The 18,045-nt window shown below is 41.9% G+C and overlaps 1 protein-coding gene across 1 annotated transcript in view; it reads left to right on the top strand.

Annotated features, from left to right (window-relative positions):
- Positions 1-18,045, top strand: part of LOC118452454 (chloride channel protein D-like) — an 81,340-nt gene that overhangs the window by 54,248 nt on the left and 9,047 nt on the right. The window contains exon 13 of the mRNA XM_035895879.1: positions 9,889-10,068. Coding sequence (XP_035751772.1) covers positions 9,889-10,068 — 180 coding nt within the window. The remainder of the gene's footprint in view (positions 1-9,888; positions 10,069-18,045) is intronic.

The raw sequence follows: 18,045 nt of genomic DNA, 5'->3' as shown, positions 1-18,045 counted from the left end.
GAATGGAGTAGTTTTATGAAAAGCCATAAAGCCATGAGCATAGTTTTATTAGCTGCTCCCATTCAATACGTGGAGTTGTGACAGTAGGTGAGTGGGAGATGAAAGCGACAGCAGATGGAAAAAGCCTGAGGAAGCTGAGCCCTGGTGTTGGGGATAAGGAAGGAGAGAGAGAAAGCAAGTCAGACACACAAAATCTGTTCTCAGAATTTCGGGTGCATATATTGACTGTGTTTCATGATAAATAAGCCGTCAGGTGCAGAGAAATCAGCACTCATTTTCTGGAAGAGCAGATAATGCTTGTCAAGCATTGGAACAGGCTGCCCAGGGAAGTGGTGGAGTCCCCATCCCTGGAGGTATTTAAAAGATGGGTAGACGAGGTGCTTAGGGAGATGGTTTAGTGGTGGGATGGCAGGGTTAGGTTAATGGCTGGACTTGATGAACTTAAAGGTCTTTTCCAACCTAAACAATTCTATGATTCTATTCTGTGATTCTATAAGTAATACCAGCATTCATGATCTTATTTTTTACTGGGATGTAAGCACACACATATTCTCCACTTGTAGTGGTGGGTCCTCGCCATAAGTCATAACCGAGGGAAAAACATGTGCTGCACGTGAACGGTACTTAGAGAGCAGGGGGCTTACTTAAAGAAATATTTTTTTAAAATTATGAATATATGTAGAAAGTTGTAGCTTTGCAGTATTTTTATGAAAAATTAATTATAGTTCCCAATGTGCTTGTGGTGTAAGAAGTGGGCTAGATTTGTTTTAGAAATGGGAATGGTGACATTTGAGGGGTTAAATGCCTTTCCCAAGGAAATTAATTGTACAGCTGGAAGGAGAAGTGCTTTTGCTTGAAATCCTGGTTGTAAGTGTCAAAAGCTTCTATTTACTGGACTGGGAACAGGGTATAATCTGTATCTCCAGATACCCAATGTTATGTTTTAATAACCTGACTATACTTTTCCACTAGAAAGTGCCTGATTCTTGGAGGGACTGAGCAATCTGAAATCTTTTTCGTATTTTTTCCCATCCATATTACTTTAGTTTACTCATTCTGTAGTCTGTTAGACCTAAATCTCTGTACCTCATTTTGACTAAAAGGTCATCTGATAATCTGTGTCTGATTATTAAAATGTATATTGCTGTCAATGTCCATTCCCAAGCATTTTAAAGCCAGCATTTTTAATATACTAGTCAGTGCTTTCTTGGACCAGGCAGAGTGGAAAAACTAAGGTGGCTGGTACAGTACATGAGGGTGGAGGCCCTGAATGAAGCTTTTATAAAAACTGTCTCATAGGAGCTTTCCTCTCGTCTTTCCAGTTTGGATTAGTTTTTTTGGCATAAGTTTGCAAGAAACTCATCATGTCATTGCATTCAGACTGCAAGAGCCAGCTTAGTATTTTGCGAATTTCCCTTGGAAATTGCTCTGCAATGATCTATCCAGAGAACATGCATTTCCCTGTTTGTTTGGTTCTAAGCAAGATCATGAGGTATTTATTTTAGTGCTTCAATTTACTTGCTTCTCTCACTTTATTCCTATGGAAGTTTGTTGAAACATTTCTTTGAATTTAAATAGCTTGTACTGGTGTCATTTTGAGAAATGACTTTCTTTGCCTCTGGTTGGTTATAATGCCAGGGCAGATGGATTTAACACAAACTTAACACTTTTTTTTTTTTTTTGGGGGGGGGAATAGATTCCTACAGGCTCAGATAATAATTTGGAAAATATAAGGATAGCTGAATCATTCCCATTCTGAATACAGTAATAATAAGTAGTATGTCCACCGGAGTTAACCCATTAGACATCAAGATAGCTAATCTCTTTTTGGATCTTTCTCTCTGTAGGCGTCTTCTCTGGAGATATTTAAAGCCCGCCTGGACGAAGTCCGAGGGCTGCAACACCTCTCCAGGACAGGACAGGCTGAGAGAGTCGGGGTTGTTCAGCCTGGAGAAGAGAAGGCTGCGGGGAGACCTGATTGTGGCCTTTCAGTACCTAAAGGGGGTCTATGAGAAAGATGGAGAAAATCTTTTTAGTAGGGCCAGCTGTGACAGGACAAGAGGTAATGGTTTTAAATTAAACCAGGGTAGGTTTAGACTGGCTAGAAGGAAGAAATTCGTTACAATGAGGGTGGTGAAACACTGGAACAAGTTGCCCAGAGAGGTGGTGGAGGCCCCATCCCCGGAAACATTCAAGGCCAGGTTGGATGGGGCTCTGAGCAACCTGATCTAGTTAGCGGTGTCCCTGCTCCCTGCAGGGGGGTTGGACTAGATGACCTCTAGCTAGGGGTCCCTTCCAACCCAAAACATTCTGTGATTCTATGAAGTCCTGTGTAACATGTTCTAGGTGAACCTGCTTTAGCAGGAGGGTTGGACTAGATGATCTCCGGAAGTCCCTTCCAACCCTTGCCATTCTGTGATTCTGTGATTTATATGTGTTGTCTCTAGATCCAGATAGGTGTTGCTTGCAGGGGTCTTCCTTTCCTGGCCATTCAGCTGAGCAGCTTCGGCAGGAGGGTGTTTGCTCCCTGCCCCCTGAGAGCCTGGGTGCTGCAGCATCCCCCGTGTCTTGGAGATTCCAGGTGAGGGTTTGGATCCCCGACAGCTGAGGTGAGAACTCATTTCAGATCTCTCACATTTCCACCCAGTGCAGTCTTTTACAGGTCATATCTGTTGGATGCCACTCTTAACGGCCATGGTGCAGTGCCTTGTGTTGGACTTGTAGTGCTGCCGATACAGGTGTAAGGGCTGAGAGCTGGTGTGTGCCAGACAGCTGCTTGTTTGGACTGAGACATTTCCACACACATTGCTAATCATGCGGGGAAATGCACAGTTCTGAACAGAAACACCAAGTGCATTTAGATGCCTTCAGGTTTGGGTGGAAGTAGTGAGCAGGCACTGTCAATAGCTCTGAATACTTAGGTATCTGTACTGTCCTTAATACTGCCATGGCTAAAGTAGGCTGCTAGTTACGATTTGTAAATTTGTTTTTGGACTTGCACTGTGCAATCCAAGTCAAGAACTATGACCTTTATGTTCTTACCTATGGTTTCGCATGTGGTGCGCCGACACTGTAGTTTTTAAGCTGCTGTTCGAGTAATTCCAACATATGTGGATCCACTCACATGATCCTCTACTTGCTTATCCCAAGGTCTCATGCACAACCTAATTCATTTTTTTTAAAGCTAGATGCCCTTGTATAAACAGCTATGTCTATGCAAAGTGGATAGGAGCTGCTATTTTTCTAACTTGGTAGTATTTTATACTGACAGTGCTGGTGGGAAAACCTTCATAAGGGAGAAAGGAACAGAAAAGCAAACTCTTGGCAGAACCCCCCCAACATTCAACATCCTCCCCCTCCTCCCCCCCAATCCTTCTCTTTTCCAAAACGCAAAGACTTTCTTATCTGTTTCCTTTGTTTCTTTTTTGTCCTGCAATTTTTCAAGCATTAGAGAGAGACAGTTTCCCAGCAGATTATGAGGCCTTGTGGAAATCCATTTGTCTTTAGCGTACAGTAGTTGCTAAACGTATATAACTTTCAAATCCTCTCTGGGAAATAAGTGACAGAGACATTCAGCTAACCCAAACAACACATTTCACAGTAAGTGCTGTACTATCAAAAGGCCTTTAGACTGAATAGCTAAATGTCCCCTCACTTAAGGATATTGAGGGAGCCAGGAGCAGGGGATGCTGGGAAGCTTGTCGTCTTACGGTCAATGTAAATATTTGTAGCTACACTGAATGGAGACTGAACTCTGCCAAACCTTTGGCTCCTGATTTAACTAGAAGAATTTGTCGCTCAGTTTAGCGTTCAACTAAAATAGAGACAGCAAGGGGTCGTAGGCCTTGTCTGCCGTGCACAGTTCCACTGAAAACTGGTTTTAAATAGATCTAATTAATCAAAAGCACATCACTAGTGTGCATGCACTTACACCAATGCACACAGTGATTTTATCGGTTTAATTTAACTTTAAATCAGTTTAAATGTGTCTGTTTCAGGGGTTAGCACTGAGTGGAGCAAATAGATTTTAAAATTAATTTAATTTAAGTGGTGTCCTTTTCCAGCATAAGGAGGTTTTACAGAGCATTTTGTTTCCCTTTATTGATCTCAGTGGTATTCTCTGAACATACTTAAAGAACCATTTCTTTCACAGAATTCACTTGCAAAACTACCGAAATTCAGTCATCTGCACATGATTAACGTTTCTGTACTACATATATACTATTCTGTTATATAGTGAGATCAATATTGGCATGTAACTTTTGGATAAGCTTTTTCATAGTTCACTTTTACCAAATGTCTTGTTGAAAAGAAAACTGGCAGGCCTGTCACAATTATGTAGAAATCTTTTTTTATAACTTTTTCAGAAAAAAAAAGAACTTCTATTTAAATGTAAGCAATTTCCTGCAATGTCGTGAATTTATTCACAGTGGGGTTTCTTTAAAGATGTTAGAGCAAAAAAAAGCTAATATAAATAAACTGCATTTATAATGCAGTAGCAGCTACAGGTCTTTGTAGCAATGTAGCTGGTTCTGTACTAGAATGAAAATTATGCAATAAATATGTTCAGGTTTTTTGGCCAAATGAAGTGTATTTTAAAAAAAGAATGCTCTAGTCTCAGAAAATGCTACAACTGTATAGCTCTAATACTTGCTGATGTTTATAACACAGGTAAGTAATTTTAATGACCTCCAGGCTGATGATGTTCCCCTAAGCTAACCAGCCCACCCTCTCACTTGTTCCGAGTCCTGACTATGCTCAGACTAAAAATCACCCCAAGCATTAAGCAAACCCCAAAACAACCTCCTGAGAACTATTTATACAAGATGCAGTGGCCAGTCAGGGCAATAAAACAATGGTTTACAAGAAGCCCAAACAAAACCTAGGGCTGTCCTGAGCAGGACAGCCTGTGGTGAGTCAATGGGTAAACATTCTCAGTGCAGAAAGAGGAGGACAGGAGCGCCAGCTAAAAAAAGATGAGGGCAAATCTGTGAATAAATCCAAGCAAGCAGCACTACTTGTGTTCTCATGCACCTTGGTCTTTGGAGTGCGTTTGAGTTAGGATTAGGCTTCTCTCCCACCTCCTTTTAAGTCCTTTTAATCATTTGAAACTTGCATAAAATATAGCGTAAATCCTATTTGAATAAAAGTTCTCTTGTACTGTGTGTTGTCTAAGGAAACCTCCATGTTATGATTAGATCTGTTATGGTTAGGTCCTTAACAATTTATTTCAGTGGGAAAACGTCCATTGGATTTAATAGCAACAGGGCCCAAACTACATTTCCATGAATCATTTCAAGACAGTTTACCATTCAGGGATATTGGCTTCTTACCAAATGACTGTCTTATTTAGGTCATAAGGCAGATTGTCTTCGTTCCATGTTATATCCAGTCTCATGGATGTGCTCTTGAAAGGAACCTGAAACTTGGATATCATAACTTTGGTGAAACAGCCTTAATACTTTAACACATTACGCTACTATAGTGAATTACATTTTGGAGAAAATGTTCTCACGTGCCCTATAAAAGAAAAATTTATGCTACATCTATTTTAGTAGTGTGGATACAGCTCTGTCTCTCCCCCTGAGGTAAATCTAATCATGCAAGAAAGATCTACTTGATAAAATCCAAATGTAAGTAACTCTTGTTATTCCATATAAAGAGGCATTTTCAAAATGGTAAATGAAATGTCCTTGCTTGAAATTGCATGGTGAAAACGAGGGCTTTGTTGCATAAACACAGGTGTGCAGTAGCAGTGGCACCCACCAGCTAAGCAAAGTGTCCTTGGGAGGCACATTTGGGCAGGCTCATAGTTGTGCAGGAGAAGGGACCCACCAACAATGGGGACCCTGCCTGCAGGGGCTGATGCCTGGGCATGGCATACTTTTGGTGTCTAACTGGTCCTTGGGCAGCCCTGCTACTTGGGGGGCTGTGAGCATGGCCTGGGCAGCTGGCACGGCCATTGGTGGGCTACTGTGCATGTAGGTGTTTGGGATGGTTTTTAGGCTCCTGTTAGCTGTTTGTACTCTCCTTCTGGCTCTTCTGTGAGTTTTCTTTGCCATCTTTGGATCTTGGCTGCTGCTGGCAAGGCTGATCCTGGTAAGGGCATGTTAAGCACCCATTTAACATGGGTGAACCCCCATGACACTGAACCCCCAGCTACACAGAAGGCGGGGTGCCAGAAGACCATGGCAGGTTGTGGGTGGCAAATGGAAACTGCCAGGATGGGGAAGGCTGGAGACCTGTCACTTCTGGCAGTAAGAAAATGGTTCCTTCTCCACTTTCACCCCTGCATTTGCTGAATAGGTTTAGTGCTCTGGAAGCAGATGGAGGAGGATGCATGATTTAGTAATAGCAGCCATAGGTAAGATGTTCAATGCCTTGTTTGCTTCACTGTCTAACAACAAGGACTGCTAGATCTCTGAATTTAGTGTAAGGATTCAAGGAGAACTACCAGCAGTAGCTAAGGACTGATTGAGGGATTACTTGTGAAAACTTGAGCCTTGGAGGTCTATGAGACCAGATAGGCTGCATTTAAGGATGCTGAGATAAGTGGCCAATATCTTTGCAAGGCTGCTGTCTTTCATCTTTGAAAGGTTGTGGAGATTGAGGGAGATTCCCCGGTGATGACAGAATGGCAAGTGTTGTGCCTGTGTTAAAAAAAGACCAGAAGATCAGCCTAGAAAACTACAGGTCTGTCAGCCTTGCTTCAGTCACTGGGAGAATCATGAAGTGAGTCCTCTTGGAACAGATTTCTGGGCACTTGAAGGAGAAGGTGGTTATCAGGAACAGTCAGCATGGATTGACCAAGGGTAAACCATGCCTGACTGACCTGATTGCCTTCTATGCAGAAATGAGTGGGTTTATGGATGAGGGGAGAGCGGTGGGTGTAATTTTCCTTGAATTTAGCAAGGCTTTTGACACTGCCTTGCATAATGTTCTTGGACCCAAGATAAGATGTTACAGTTTAGAGGCTGAACAACCGGGTGGTAAAATAACTGGTTGGGTGCCTGGCCTTAGAAGGTGGTGGTTAATGGATCATATGCTGCCTGGAGGAGTAACAAGTGGAGCACTGCAGGGTCTATCCCTGGATCTGGCTTGTTTAACATTTTCATAGATGACATGGAGGAGACAACAGAGTGTACTTTCAACAGAATTGCAGAAGTTGCCAAACTGGGATGGTCAGGGCTGGACTGCTTGTGCTGTGAGGCTGCAGGTCTGGGGCTTGTTCAGCCTGGAGGTGAGGAGGCTTTGGAGGCACCTAGCAGTGCTTCCCTCCCCACTCCTCCCCTGCCCCATAACTATTAGAGATCATTGAGAAGATGGAGCCACGGTCTTCACAATGGTGCATGGTGGATGAGAAACAAGAGGCTCAAGTTGAAGCAAGAGATGTTCATAGTGGATGTGAGGAAATCCCTTTTCACCATGAGGACAGTGGGGTAGTGGCACAGGCTGCCTGGGGTAGCTGTGCAGCCTCCATCCTTGGACGTTTTTAAGACCTGACTGGAGAAAGGCCCAAGCACATGGTTTGAGCTCATGGCTGAGTCTACCGCTGAGGTCCCTTCTGCCTTGAATGATCCTTGATTCTTATGATCCTATAGATACAGCTCCAGTTTGGCTTGGTGTTTTTCTGAGAAGCAATATATTGTTAAAGGCTTTCTTTGCCCAATTCTATTTAAAGATGCCTTGGCCTTGTAACAGTCTTTCATAAAACAACTCTTGCCTGCTTGTCTCCTCCATCCCCAAAGCAAGGTTATTCTTTACAGCAACAGACAGAAGACTCATTGAAAGAAATGTCACTGACAACAAGCAGTGAATCAGCGCCAGTCCTTAGTGTGTTCCTACCTCTGGAAAAGCTGACTGACGATAGTACAAGATGTATAGTCGATGTAGACAATGCAGACACTTTATAATCCTAGACAAAGCCAAGATCACAGAACCGTATAACGAGCTATCCCTCGCTTTTATACAAATGGCTGATTTGAAAAAACCTAAGGATGTTTCATGGACTTTCTGCAATAATGTGGAACATTTGCTTCCTGTGCAACAGAGCAAAACTGTAAAGTTGTGAAGATGGAAAACCTACATACTGCTAAGAAATACACTCTAGAAACTGCTGGAATGTAACAGTATGCATGTTGCTTTTATTTAAAAAGCATTTAGGGTTTGCACATATTTAATGTAATTCAGGAAGTAGCTATTATCATTAATCATGTTTTCACATTGTGTCCACTGTGCTAAGTGCAGTACTTTTAATAGTAATACACTGTACAGTATTTCTAGACAAAGCTTAAGGCAGGCAAATGCAGATTTTTATCTGGCCTATGGAGATGGAAAAGAGGCAGAGGATGAACGGGAATCTACTCATTTAGGAAAAATAAAATTCCTCTGGTGGAGTGTTTTATGCAACAAACAGCCGCAGCAGCACAGTTCTGACAGCGACTCATCCTGAGCAGCATCTGTGGTTCCCACTGAGTTCCATCACTTGTACTGCATCATCAACTGGTAGCACTGAGTGAGATTAAGAATGAAAAACTGCATCTCTTTGGGGTCTTTAGGTTTTGTTTTCATTTGTTGATACTAAATTCTGCACCTAGCCACTTTGATTTCAAGGTAAACTATCGCTCATTTTAACTTGGAAGCAAAATGTGGTTCAGAGAGGTTCATTTTGCCTGAAGTTGGTGTTCTGGTCCCTTGAAACGTGGATCTGCAATAAGATGGTGTTCCAAATTTTCATTGCCTGCAGTCTGTTTCATATAAATGGGGGATGGGTATGACATGATTTGATGCATATAAGACTGTTCTTTTTCAGGATTCATTTAAATCCACCCCAGTTCAGAAGAAGAAGAAACTTGTTTCACAGCTGTGTAGGTGCCATGTATGAAGCACATTGTCTTCTCAGCCCAGTTACTTGTAGGCAGGTGGTAACATCACAAACCATCAGAGTAACTGGCTTGAAAAAATAACCTTGTGTCTCTCAGGAGGGAGGGCAATAATTAACAGCATATGGATAGAGTTGCTTTTACCACAGGGATGAAAGGTACCTTGGTAAGACAGGATGTGGGCAAATTTATGCTCCAGTTGTCTCTGTCTGTGGTTTGTGTCAGCCTGTGTCTGAACAGGAGATTCTAGCTTATGGTGGGTCCAGATGATAGTCAGAATAATTAATGGGTTTTTTTGAAAATAGAAAATATAAAACAAGCTTAAAGCTGGAGCAGTTAATTGACTTCAGTTGTAAGAGTCTGGCCTACTGTAATGCCATAGAAATTACCCCTGAATTTTGCAGAAAATATATTTTTTTTTCATTTCACCCTACTGTTAGGTATAGTGGGAACACATGTTTTTCAACCTTGTATGTTTGTATTTCCTGAAACTTTGCCTAGAACCTGAAAAGTGTTAGAAAATACTGAAAAATCCATATATGATTTGTAAGCTGTCTTTGAAGGAGCTATCTTTCTAGCTGCTACTGCTGCAGAAAAACCCTATTGCAATGATAAGTGTAAGCCTGAACTTCTCCAAAGTGCTTAACTTTAAACTATTTGATATCAGCCAGAATTCCAAAGGATTTCAGCTCAGATTAAAAATCTTTTTTTAATGTGAAAAGTCATATAAATTGATAAATGAGTCTTATGGTATCCTGCCTAGGATGACCATGTCATGCATATGGTTGAATTTATCATGTATCTTACACAAAGAAAGGCAATGCTTGATAAGCACTTTTATTGGGTAATTAACTTTTTTTTTTGCATTTGCAAATAAAGCAGATTGATTTCCATCTTGAAGTAATTTACTAACACATTATAAACTCGTCGAACGCTAACGTGGTACAGTACGCCTCATTTCCTGTTTACTAAATATTCCTTTGGCTGTCTGCTTTGTGTCTTTCAGGTTGAACCTGGAATTGTTCTCTGCCAGGGACGTCATGGAGCCTGGCGTCAGAGTCCTTCACCTGAAGGAAAACATTGCCTCCTTGGCTCGGCTCCTTGCAAGTACAAGCCATGGTGGATTCCCAGTGGTTTGCAGGCCCAAGCCAGACCATGCAGAGGTGTTCCAGGGAACTATTAAAAGGTAAAAATGCTATCAAATTGATGACATGTGATGTTTCTGGCCATTTATCAGATTTCTTTTTTCTTTAAACATCTGTTTCTGAAGAACATTTGGGATGGACATGAAAATTGTTCCTACTTTCTTTAGCGTGAACAGCAGGTGTCCTTTAAAGAAAGGACCTAGGTCCTTTCTAGTACAAGGTTATCTATTGCATCAGGGATTTATTGAAACAGCACCGATGAAACGATCTTACGGGAACTGTAGAAAAAGGGAAAATTGCCCTTCAGAGCCTTAAAGGTTCACTGAAACAGTGATTTAAAAGATTTGAATCTAGTTACTCATGAAATGTCCCATGCCAATTCAAAGCTGGCCAGCTCTTTCTTCACAATTTTTTCATTTTATTAGTGTATGCTTTTTACAGGAAATGAGTTAACATAAATCATATTGCAGACGAGATAAGCAACAAAGTCACTGGAAGTAACATGCTAGGGTAAACAAGAATTAGACTAAAGGAATCCTTGCCATATGGGGGACTCTCAAAAGGCATATAAAATCTCCTGATAAATGAAGTATTTATGGTACCGCATTTCATATGACTACAAGAGTGAATTCATCCTTTCAGGAAGGTATCTTAAGACTGTCCTTTGAGTGGTGGGTCATGAGTGGGAGAAGCAGTGACTTAATTTCCACCTTGAATATCCTAGAGGAAAGGAGAAGATGCATACGCAACTCCTACTGCATAGTAGTTCACAGAGCAAAGCCATATGAATTATGCCTCCAATAACTGTAATACAAACACATGTCCAGTTTTCTATTATAATAGCATAATCTTTCATAGTTTGCATGGTGTCTTTCATCCTGAATGATCGTAGTATTCTACGTCTATTCTTGTGGAGATTTATTTTTTTTTTTATCCACTTCTGGTTTAATGCCTTAACTGTGTGGCAGTTGGGAGCTATCTGTGAGCAAACAAGGATAAAAGTATTTTCTTCTGTGGAGCTGGATGGGGAAAAATATTGTCCGTGCATCATCAGTGGAAATTTGGTTAGGGCTTGTCTGCTTGCCTGCTTTATAACAAATTTTCAAGGATGAACCGTTGGCAGCTGGATCACACAAACTTACTTCATAGCAATGTAGTCAGCTGCCCTTTTGGACCATGAAGATGGGAAGGGAGTGAATATTTAATAAAAATTGTGAACTTGCTTCATTGATAAGTGAAACAGTTTGTAGGAACCTTTTAGGAAGAGAAATATCTGCTTGGAATGAGAATTGTACAGTGGAAATCATTTGGGTCACAGTGGCCTGCAGGAGTAACATCAATAAGTGCAGTATCATATACTCGTATGTGATATGTATACTTGTTCCCTCACGGTGATGCTATCATAAACATTATTAATAAGATATGTGCTAAGGCACTAAAACCTAAATTTCTGAGTCATAGTCTGCAGCGTGCACCAATCTGAAGATATTATATAGCACAAACTTGTGTGCTTTTTTAGTTCTCAGCTGTCTGCAGCGATAAAACTAGAAAACACACTAATAACCGATACAGCCAAAGTTCCTTTTAAATCCAATTTATAGTCTCACCATTTCCTTATCAATTCACGAAATCACCTTGCAGCGAGCGTCCCAGGCTGCTGAGGAGTATGCTGAGTTTATGCCAATACCCTTGTGCTTTGTAATGCAGAGCAAAGTGGTGTGGGAGCAAGGGAGAAGAGGGGGTGGAAAGCTGATCACTAGCGCATCCCAGAAACAGGCACCTTTAGAGAAAAGCTGACGCTACCTGACAATTCTGGTAGGCTTTTGGTTTGCTTAATCCCCAGAGCTCTTTTATGATACATTCTGTAAGAGCCTTTTGAAAGGGATGAATGGAAAAGTTTGTTTCCCTGTTACTTTCAGCATAAATGAGCTGTTGTTAGACTTTTTTGAGTAAACCCATGATAATGTTTTGAATGGTTGGCAAAGAAGCAGCGAATGGCTTTTTTGGCTAGTCCATTGCTCGCTCCAGTGAAACCCATACAGAGACTTTGTCTGGGAGCAAGCATTGCATTCTGGGGTGCTCTGACAACACCTCGTCTTGCCCCGGTGTGTGCCCAGTGGCCTGAGTACTTGTGTGATGAGTCCTGTGTGCCTCATCCCCAGAGGGGACCATGGATGACTTTACTGTTCTGCTGTTCTCACCAACACCAGGAAGGGAATGCTCTGCAGCCATCCTCTGAAACAAGCCTCCAGAAATGTGATGTGTCATGGAATTAGTGTATTCATAACCGTAAGCAGTTAGGATTTGGATTTTCCATCTTACTCATAAAATTACAGCTCTTTCAGCACGTAACTGTTAAGACCAAGATGAGAAATGCTGTGAACCCCTTAAAGGAGAGGAGTGCTGTTCAGCCTCTTACCCTATGAGATCCAGTGCAGTCCCATCTGGAGGTGACTTGCCCACAGGCAGAAAAAATGATAAGTTATTTTTCCGTTTTGTACATCAATAATGTTAAAAGTGGAGGAAATGTGTCTTGCCTGGCAAACTTTAAAAAAGGTGGCATGGGTAAGGTGCAAAAAATAATTGCCATGATGTTTTTCTTGAGAATTGCCTTGGGAATTATAATTGATTCTCAAATCTATTTTTTTTTCTAGTACAGAAATGTTGTATTAGGTTAAAAAGAAGGGGGTAACAAGTTAATGAAGGGAAAGAAGAAAATAATCTGCTAAGCTTGCATGAAGACAGCAGCAGCTCAGAATTTTTTAATACTGTTTCTCATTTATGTGTTTTTCTGTACCATTTCCTCTCATGAAATAAGCATGGATGAAAAACTGTAAATTTGGACCAAATATAAAAGTAATTAAGTACCTGCCCACACTTGGAAACTGTAGTGATGAGAGTTGCTGTACAAGGACAAAGTGTTTTTATGTTTTGTAATACATACGAATGATTCTGACCCTTTGAAGACAAAAGGTCAATGTCAGTTCTTACAAAAGCAAGGATTGCGGCCAAGCAATGTTGGCTCGAACTTTCATGGGCCTACAAATGCACCTCAGTGCTATCATGTAGAAAACACCCAGATATTCCAATTTTATTAAAAAAACCCCAACAATCAAAGCCCCCCAAACCTTCCAGATCTGCTTAGCGTGGCTGGATTTTTCTCCTACTCTTTGTGATCTGGATGGTTACCTACTGAAGATCAAGATGAGCTCATCAAACACGTTTTTACGTGGGTGACCTAAATCTGAAGCTGTTGTCTTCCCCACTTGAGTAAGCAGTTGAGACTAAAACCAAAAACAACTACCAAAGAAAACTCCTTGGCTTTAAAGTTGTTAAAGAGGAAGCAAACTGTAGCTGGGAAGCAAGTTTCCAAAACAAAGTTCTCCTTAGAGTAATACTTTTGTCACTTTGCCATAGGCAGAGCTCTGTGCATGCCTGGGAAACCCTCGCAGAATTCAGTTTGAGGAACATGTGGCTGATGAACTTGGTGCACGGCATTGATGGGGATGATCGACTTATTGTGTGCAACGCGGAGGGCTGAGGGACTGGCTTCCCCCCTTCATTTCTCCCACAGTAATGATGATACTTGCACGCCAGAATAAAACAAGCTATTCTTTCGCACTGCAGCTGACATGCCTTCCCCGTCTCCCCCCAGCGATTGCAGGAAGGGAGCTGGGCTGTTATGAATGTGTTAGCCCAGAGTCTGCTGAGAGCTATAAATGTCATGCCCTAAATGGCATGCCCTCCTGGCTAGGTGGAATTCATTCTTCAGAGAGACCTGAGGATAGGACCACTGCCTTCCTTCCCAAGAAGTTTCTGCCAGAGACACTGTGTGAGGCTGTAAATGTATATTGAGGAGTTGTTGGGAGGTCCCCGGGCTCTCTCTTGCCTTGGCTGCTGTTGGCTCCAGATCCTCCTCCAGTGGGAAAAGATAGAGTTATGCTTCTGCCTAATTTCTGTGAGACCAAAACTGAAAAAAAGAGCTATTTTTTCACTTCCACATATGTTACAATGTACTGGTGTAGGGCCATTGTGGGGCAATGAAGTGGTTCTTTGACATGATGAAGAGATTAGACACATCATCACTTGTGTTTTGCTGCTCCATCTTTGCCAGAGGTTACTTTATAATGTAAACCACAGTAAAAACAGAAGACATGGAGGATTTGAGGAGGAAAGCTGTTGGTAACGAATTTCTTTTCCTTGGCTGTGGATACGGCTGGGATATAACATGGAGGGTGATGATACTTCATGGTCGTCAGCAACATCTTTGCTGCCACACTGCACATCCTCCCACACATGATCAGTTCCCTCCACACACGTACTCTGATTTCTTCCTCCAACATGGATGAAAACATGTTCTCTACCTAGGTGCTTTTCCTCTGAGATGCTGTTTATCCCTTATTATATGTAGGTTTCCTGCATATTTGTGACTGATGAATACCATGTTCCTCCCAGGGACCGTTCTGATGATGTTGGTGGCTTTTCTTGCCTTTGCTTCACTTTTGCCAAGGAAAATGAAGGAGCAGAGTTTCCGTACTGCAGTTAAATCCTCCTGGTAATTCACTGAAGAAGAGCAGGTGGATGCTGGTGTCTTGTTAGGTCAGGATCTGTCCCCTCCATTTCCTTTGAGGAGAAGCGGGGCAGAGAGGCAGAAGCTGGAGTGCTGCCCGGCAATCTTAATTTCTGCCTCGAACACAGCTATGAGACAATTTTCCTAGAGAAACGACTGGGCTAACAAATACCATTAATTAGCCTGTTTGGGAATTTTAAAGGCATTTTGTTCATGCCTGCACCTCTCAGATCTGTACCATACTTAGCTCTCTTGTTGTAAGGCTGAAGGCTGGATTCCCTGGGCTTGCCCTTGCACTCCTACCTACACAGCTGTTAGCCATTACTCTGCATTCTGTTTCTCTATCTTTTAGCTGAAGGGAATTTTTTTTTTTTGCTTGATTTAATTTGATTGGGGGAAAGTAATTATGCAGAAACCACAATATCTCTGACTGTAAGCAGACTGTACAGAATATATCTGTCTAAGCAGAAATGGGAAAAACTTGGTTTTCTGCTACTTTTCTACAGGATGTGACATTTCTGGCATTGTGCCTGCATTTTTGTGTGTATTTTTTCACCTAGGAAACGCCATCTCTTCCCACCTATGAAGTTTACTGAAACTGCAGCTTTTGTGGTTGATGGAAATTGTTATTTGGGGGCCAAAAAGAAATTTCAATAAAAATATTGCAGGTAAAGTTGTCAAAGATCCTTGTAGTTTACCATGTCTGTTTGAACTGCTTTATTACACATTTTGATATGCTATATGGGAGTGCATTGACTATGTAATTCCCCTACTCAAACTAAGTTTGTTTGATACAAGTGTTCAGAGTGCCTAATTCCTGTTTCTGGAACAGAGTTGGGAATCTGAGATCCTTTCAAAAAATAGAACTTTGTGCTCTAAATCAGAAAAGAAATATATTCCAAAGCTGTGGCCTTCGTGTAGTTGAAAAGTTACCAAAGCGTGGACTTGAGAAATGCCTGGTGACTGAAAGCATGGATTCCCATCCTAAGACATTTCAAAGCGGTCTAATATTCTGGAAAACAGATTCTATCCACCTTAAAATAAAGCCTTCCTAAATCCTTCTGAAGATCTTGTTCTGGAAGGTGAATTAGAGTCTTCTCCTCTGTGTAATCACACAAATAGCTCTAAGTTTTGTGAGTTTTCCTTAAAAATGTCCAGCTGGCCTGGGCCAAGCTGCACGGGCCGGCAGAGGACAGCATCGCCACTGTGACACTCCTGGCGAGCCCAGCGGGACTCCATCACCCGCACCGAGCTGGATGTGGAAACATTCAGCAAGGCTGGGAGTGCTGGCAGGGAAGCCGGGGGGTACATCTTCCCACTTCAGAAACTCAGGGGAGACATTAAACATCCGCTTGATCAGCAGCAAACTCCCGGCTCTAATTCTCGCTCAAAGGATGTCGCGACTACTGGAGCCAAACTGCACCTGAGAGGAGGATTTCTGCCTCGGGTTAGTCCCCGGTCCAGAGTCAGAAGAACTGCCAGAGGAGGGAGCCAAACTACATTTCTACTTACAAGATTTATTTTGCTGCTGTTCTTGCCGGGCCGCGCTTTCTGCTTCCTTCGCGGTAGGAGGAAGCCAGGTACAGAACGGTGTGTACTCATAAACCTCCTACTCGATGGGCCCGCTTTAATTTCCTTGCTTGTAAACTGGTATGGGAAGGGAGATGCTCTGCTTTCTGCAATCAGAAGACATGGTAGAGCAGCTGTTCCCAGTAACAATAATGACACTATTGCTGAGACAAACATTTTCGCGATGATGCATGGGAACACTAAATCCAAACCACATTGTTTAGCTAATGCATGCTTTCACTCCGCTAAAGGGGAATGTCACATAACTGAAAGTAAATTGAAGAGATCAGAGTTTAGAAAATATGACAAAGTTGAAAACTTAAAGCTGTATTACACAGTAACATCCTTTAGCAGAGGAATCATTGATCCAAAGTGGTGTGTGCATGTGTATTTTATAGCAGTTTATTAGGTATGACCAGCCTCTGGCCAGCCCAGTGAACAGGAATCGCTGTGAGTCAGGAATGCTTTCTGCCAAGCGCTTCAGTAAAACTGAGCATAGCGTATTGATATGTGCTGTGGGAAAGAAGATCTAGCATTGCAACATATCATAGATATGTCAGGCTGTAGGTATGGTTTCTGGTATTTTTCTTTAATCTGCCCTCCCAGTTGGGACTAATGAAACACTACTCTCAAGGCGTGTGCGTGCGCACGTTTGCAGAGTCCTCGCACACTTGTTTAACAAGGCAATACCTTTATTTTTCTTAGCAAGAGGAGAAGTACTTGCCTTCAGTAAGCAAGGCGCTGCAACAGCTTAGGGACAAATAGAGAGTTAAAGATGAACATTTAATTCATAAATTAATTACTGAGCTTAGTGATATTTACCTTAATATTGCAACAGCCTTGCTGCTGGCACTCTTGAAATAACTGATATAGATTTGAAAGCTTCTTGGAGAGCCTTTTCCTTCTGGCACTGTTGTGGAGAGGTTGCTAAGTTTAGATCACAGGAATGCAAAGTTACTCAATCAAACACAGAAGTCTGCAAAGTTCATGCAATAAACGGAGATAAAAATGAGGTTTTGTTTCTTACTAGAGGATCGTGGACAGCTTTCCCCCTTCCTCCTCCGCGTAGCTTTGCTGTAAGTTCTGGGCAATGGTGATTCTACCAGGTCTGATCAAAGCTAGAAATACCGCTGGCAGTGGTTTGAAGGCTGCATCTAAACTCAGCCAGCAAAGAAGAAAAAAAGGGGAAAGGGAGTACGTTAGGGACTTGAAAGCTATTTTTAGGTGTGCAGACTAGGGAGCTGATGGCAATATCAAAGTGCTTTTGTGATTACTTGGTTTTCACGTGAGAGGGTAGAGTCTGTCAGCACATTGTTTGTTTTTACTGTCCGGACTCCTGCTTTTGAAAAGCTGATCCAGTTAATTTCAATGATACATTATACAGTAATCTTGCCTATTAAAATAAATGGAATCCAGCACTTTCAACAAAAGCCCTTGACGTTATGATCCTCCCATGTATTGTCAGGGTCCTGGGGCACTGCAGCTCATGAATAACACAGATGGGGGAAGGTTTATAGAGTCTGTGGTAGTGGTTTTATTCTGTATCTACCTGAAGTGCAAAAACTTTCTTCCAAAGAACAAGACTACATGATATTTTTAAAATTAGTAGGCCTGTTTGGCCATACAAATAATTGTGCAGGTGCTGTAGGACTTTGTGACGGAGCCCTTTGGAGGGAAAACTGGAGTGCTTGCAGAGGCTGCGTGCTAACTCAGAAAGCCAAATTAAAAACGTATGCAGCCTCGCTGCAGCATGTGGGTGGCTTTTAGGCAAGTGCAGAGTGTTGTTAAATGTCGAAATCAAATATAGGCATGGGGAAAACTGGTGTGTGAATGGAAAGACTGATCACATACTTGTTCTGTCGTTTAAATGTGTGGTAGG

This window comes from Egretta garzetta, unplaced genomic scaffold (assembly GCF_000687185.1).
Source record: "Egretta garzetta isolate BGI_Z169 unplaced genomic scaffold, ASM68718v1 scaffold36, whole genome shotgun sequence".
Lineage (NCBI taxonomy): Eukaryota > Metazoa > Chordata > Aves > Pelecaniformes > Ardeidae > Egretta > Egretta garzetta.
The sequence above is the reverse complement of the archived record's forward strand: the minus strand, read 5'-3'. Positions and strand labels throughout refer to the sequence as shown.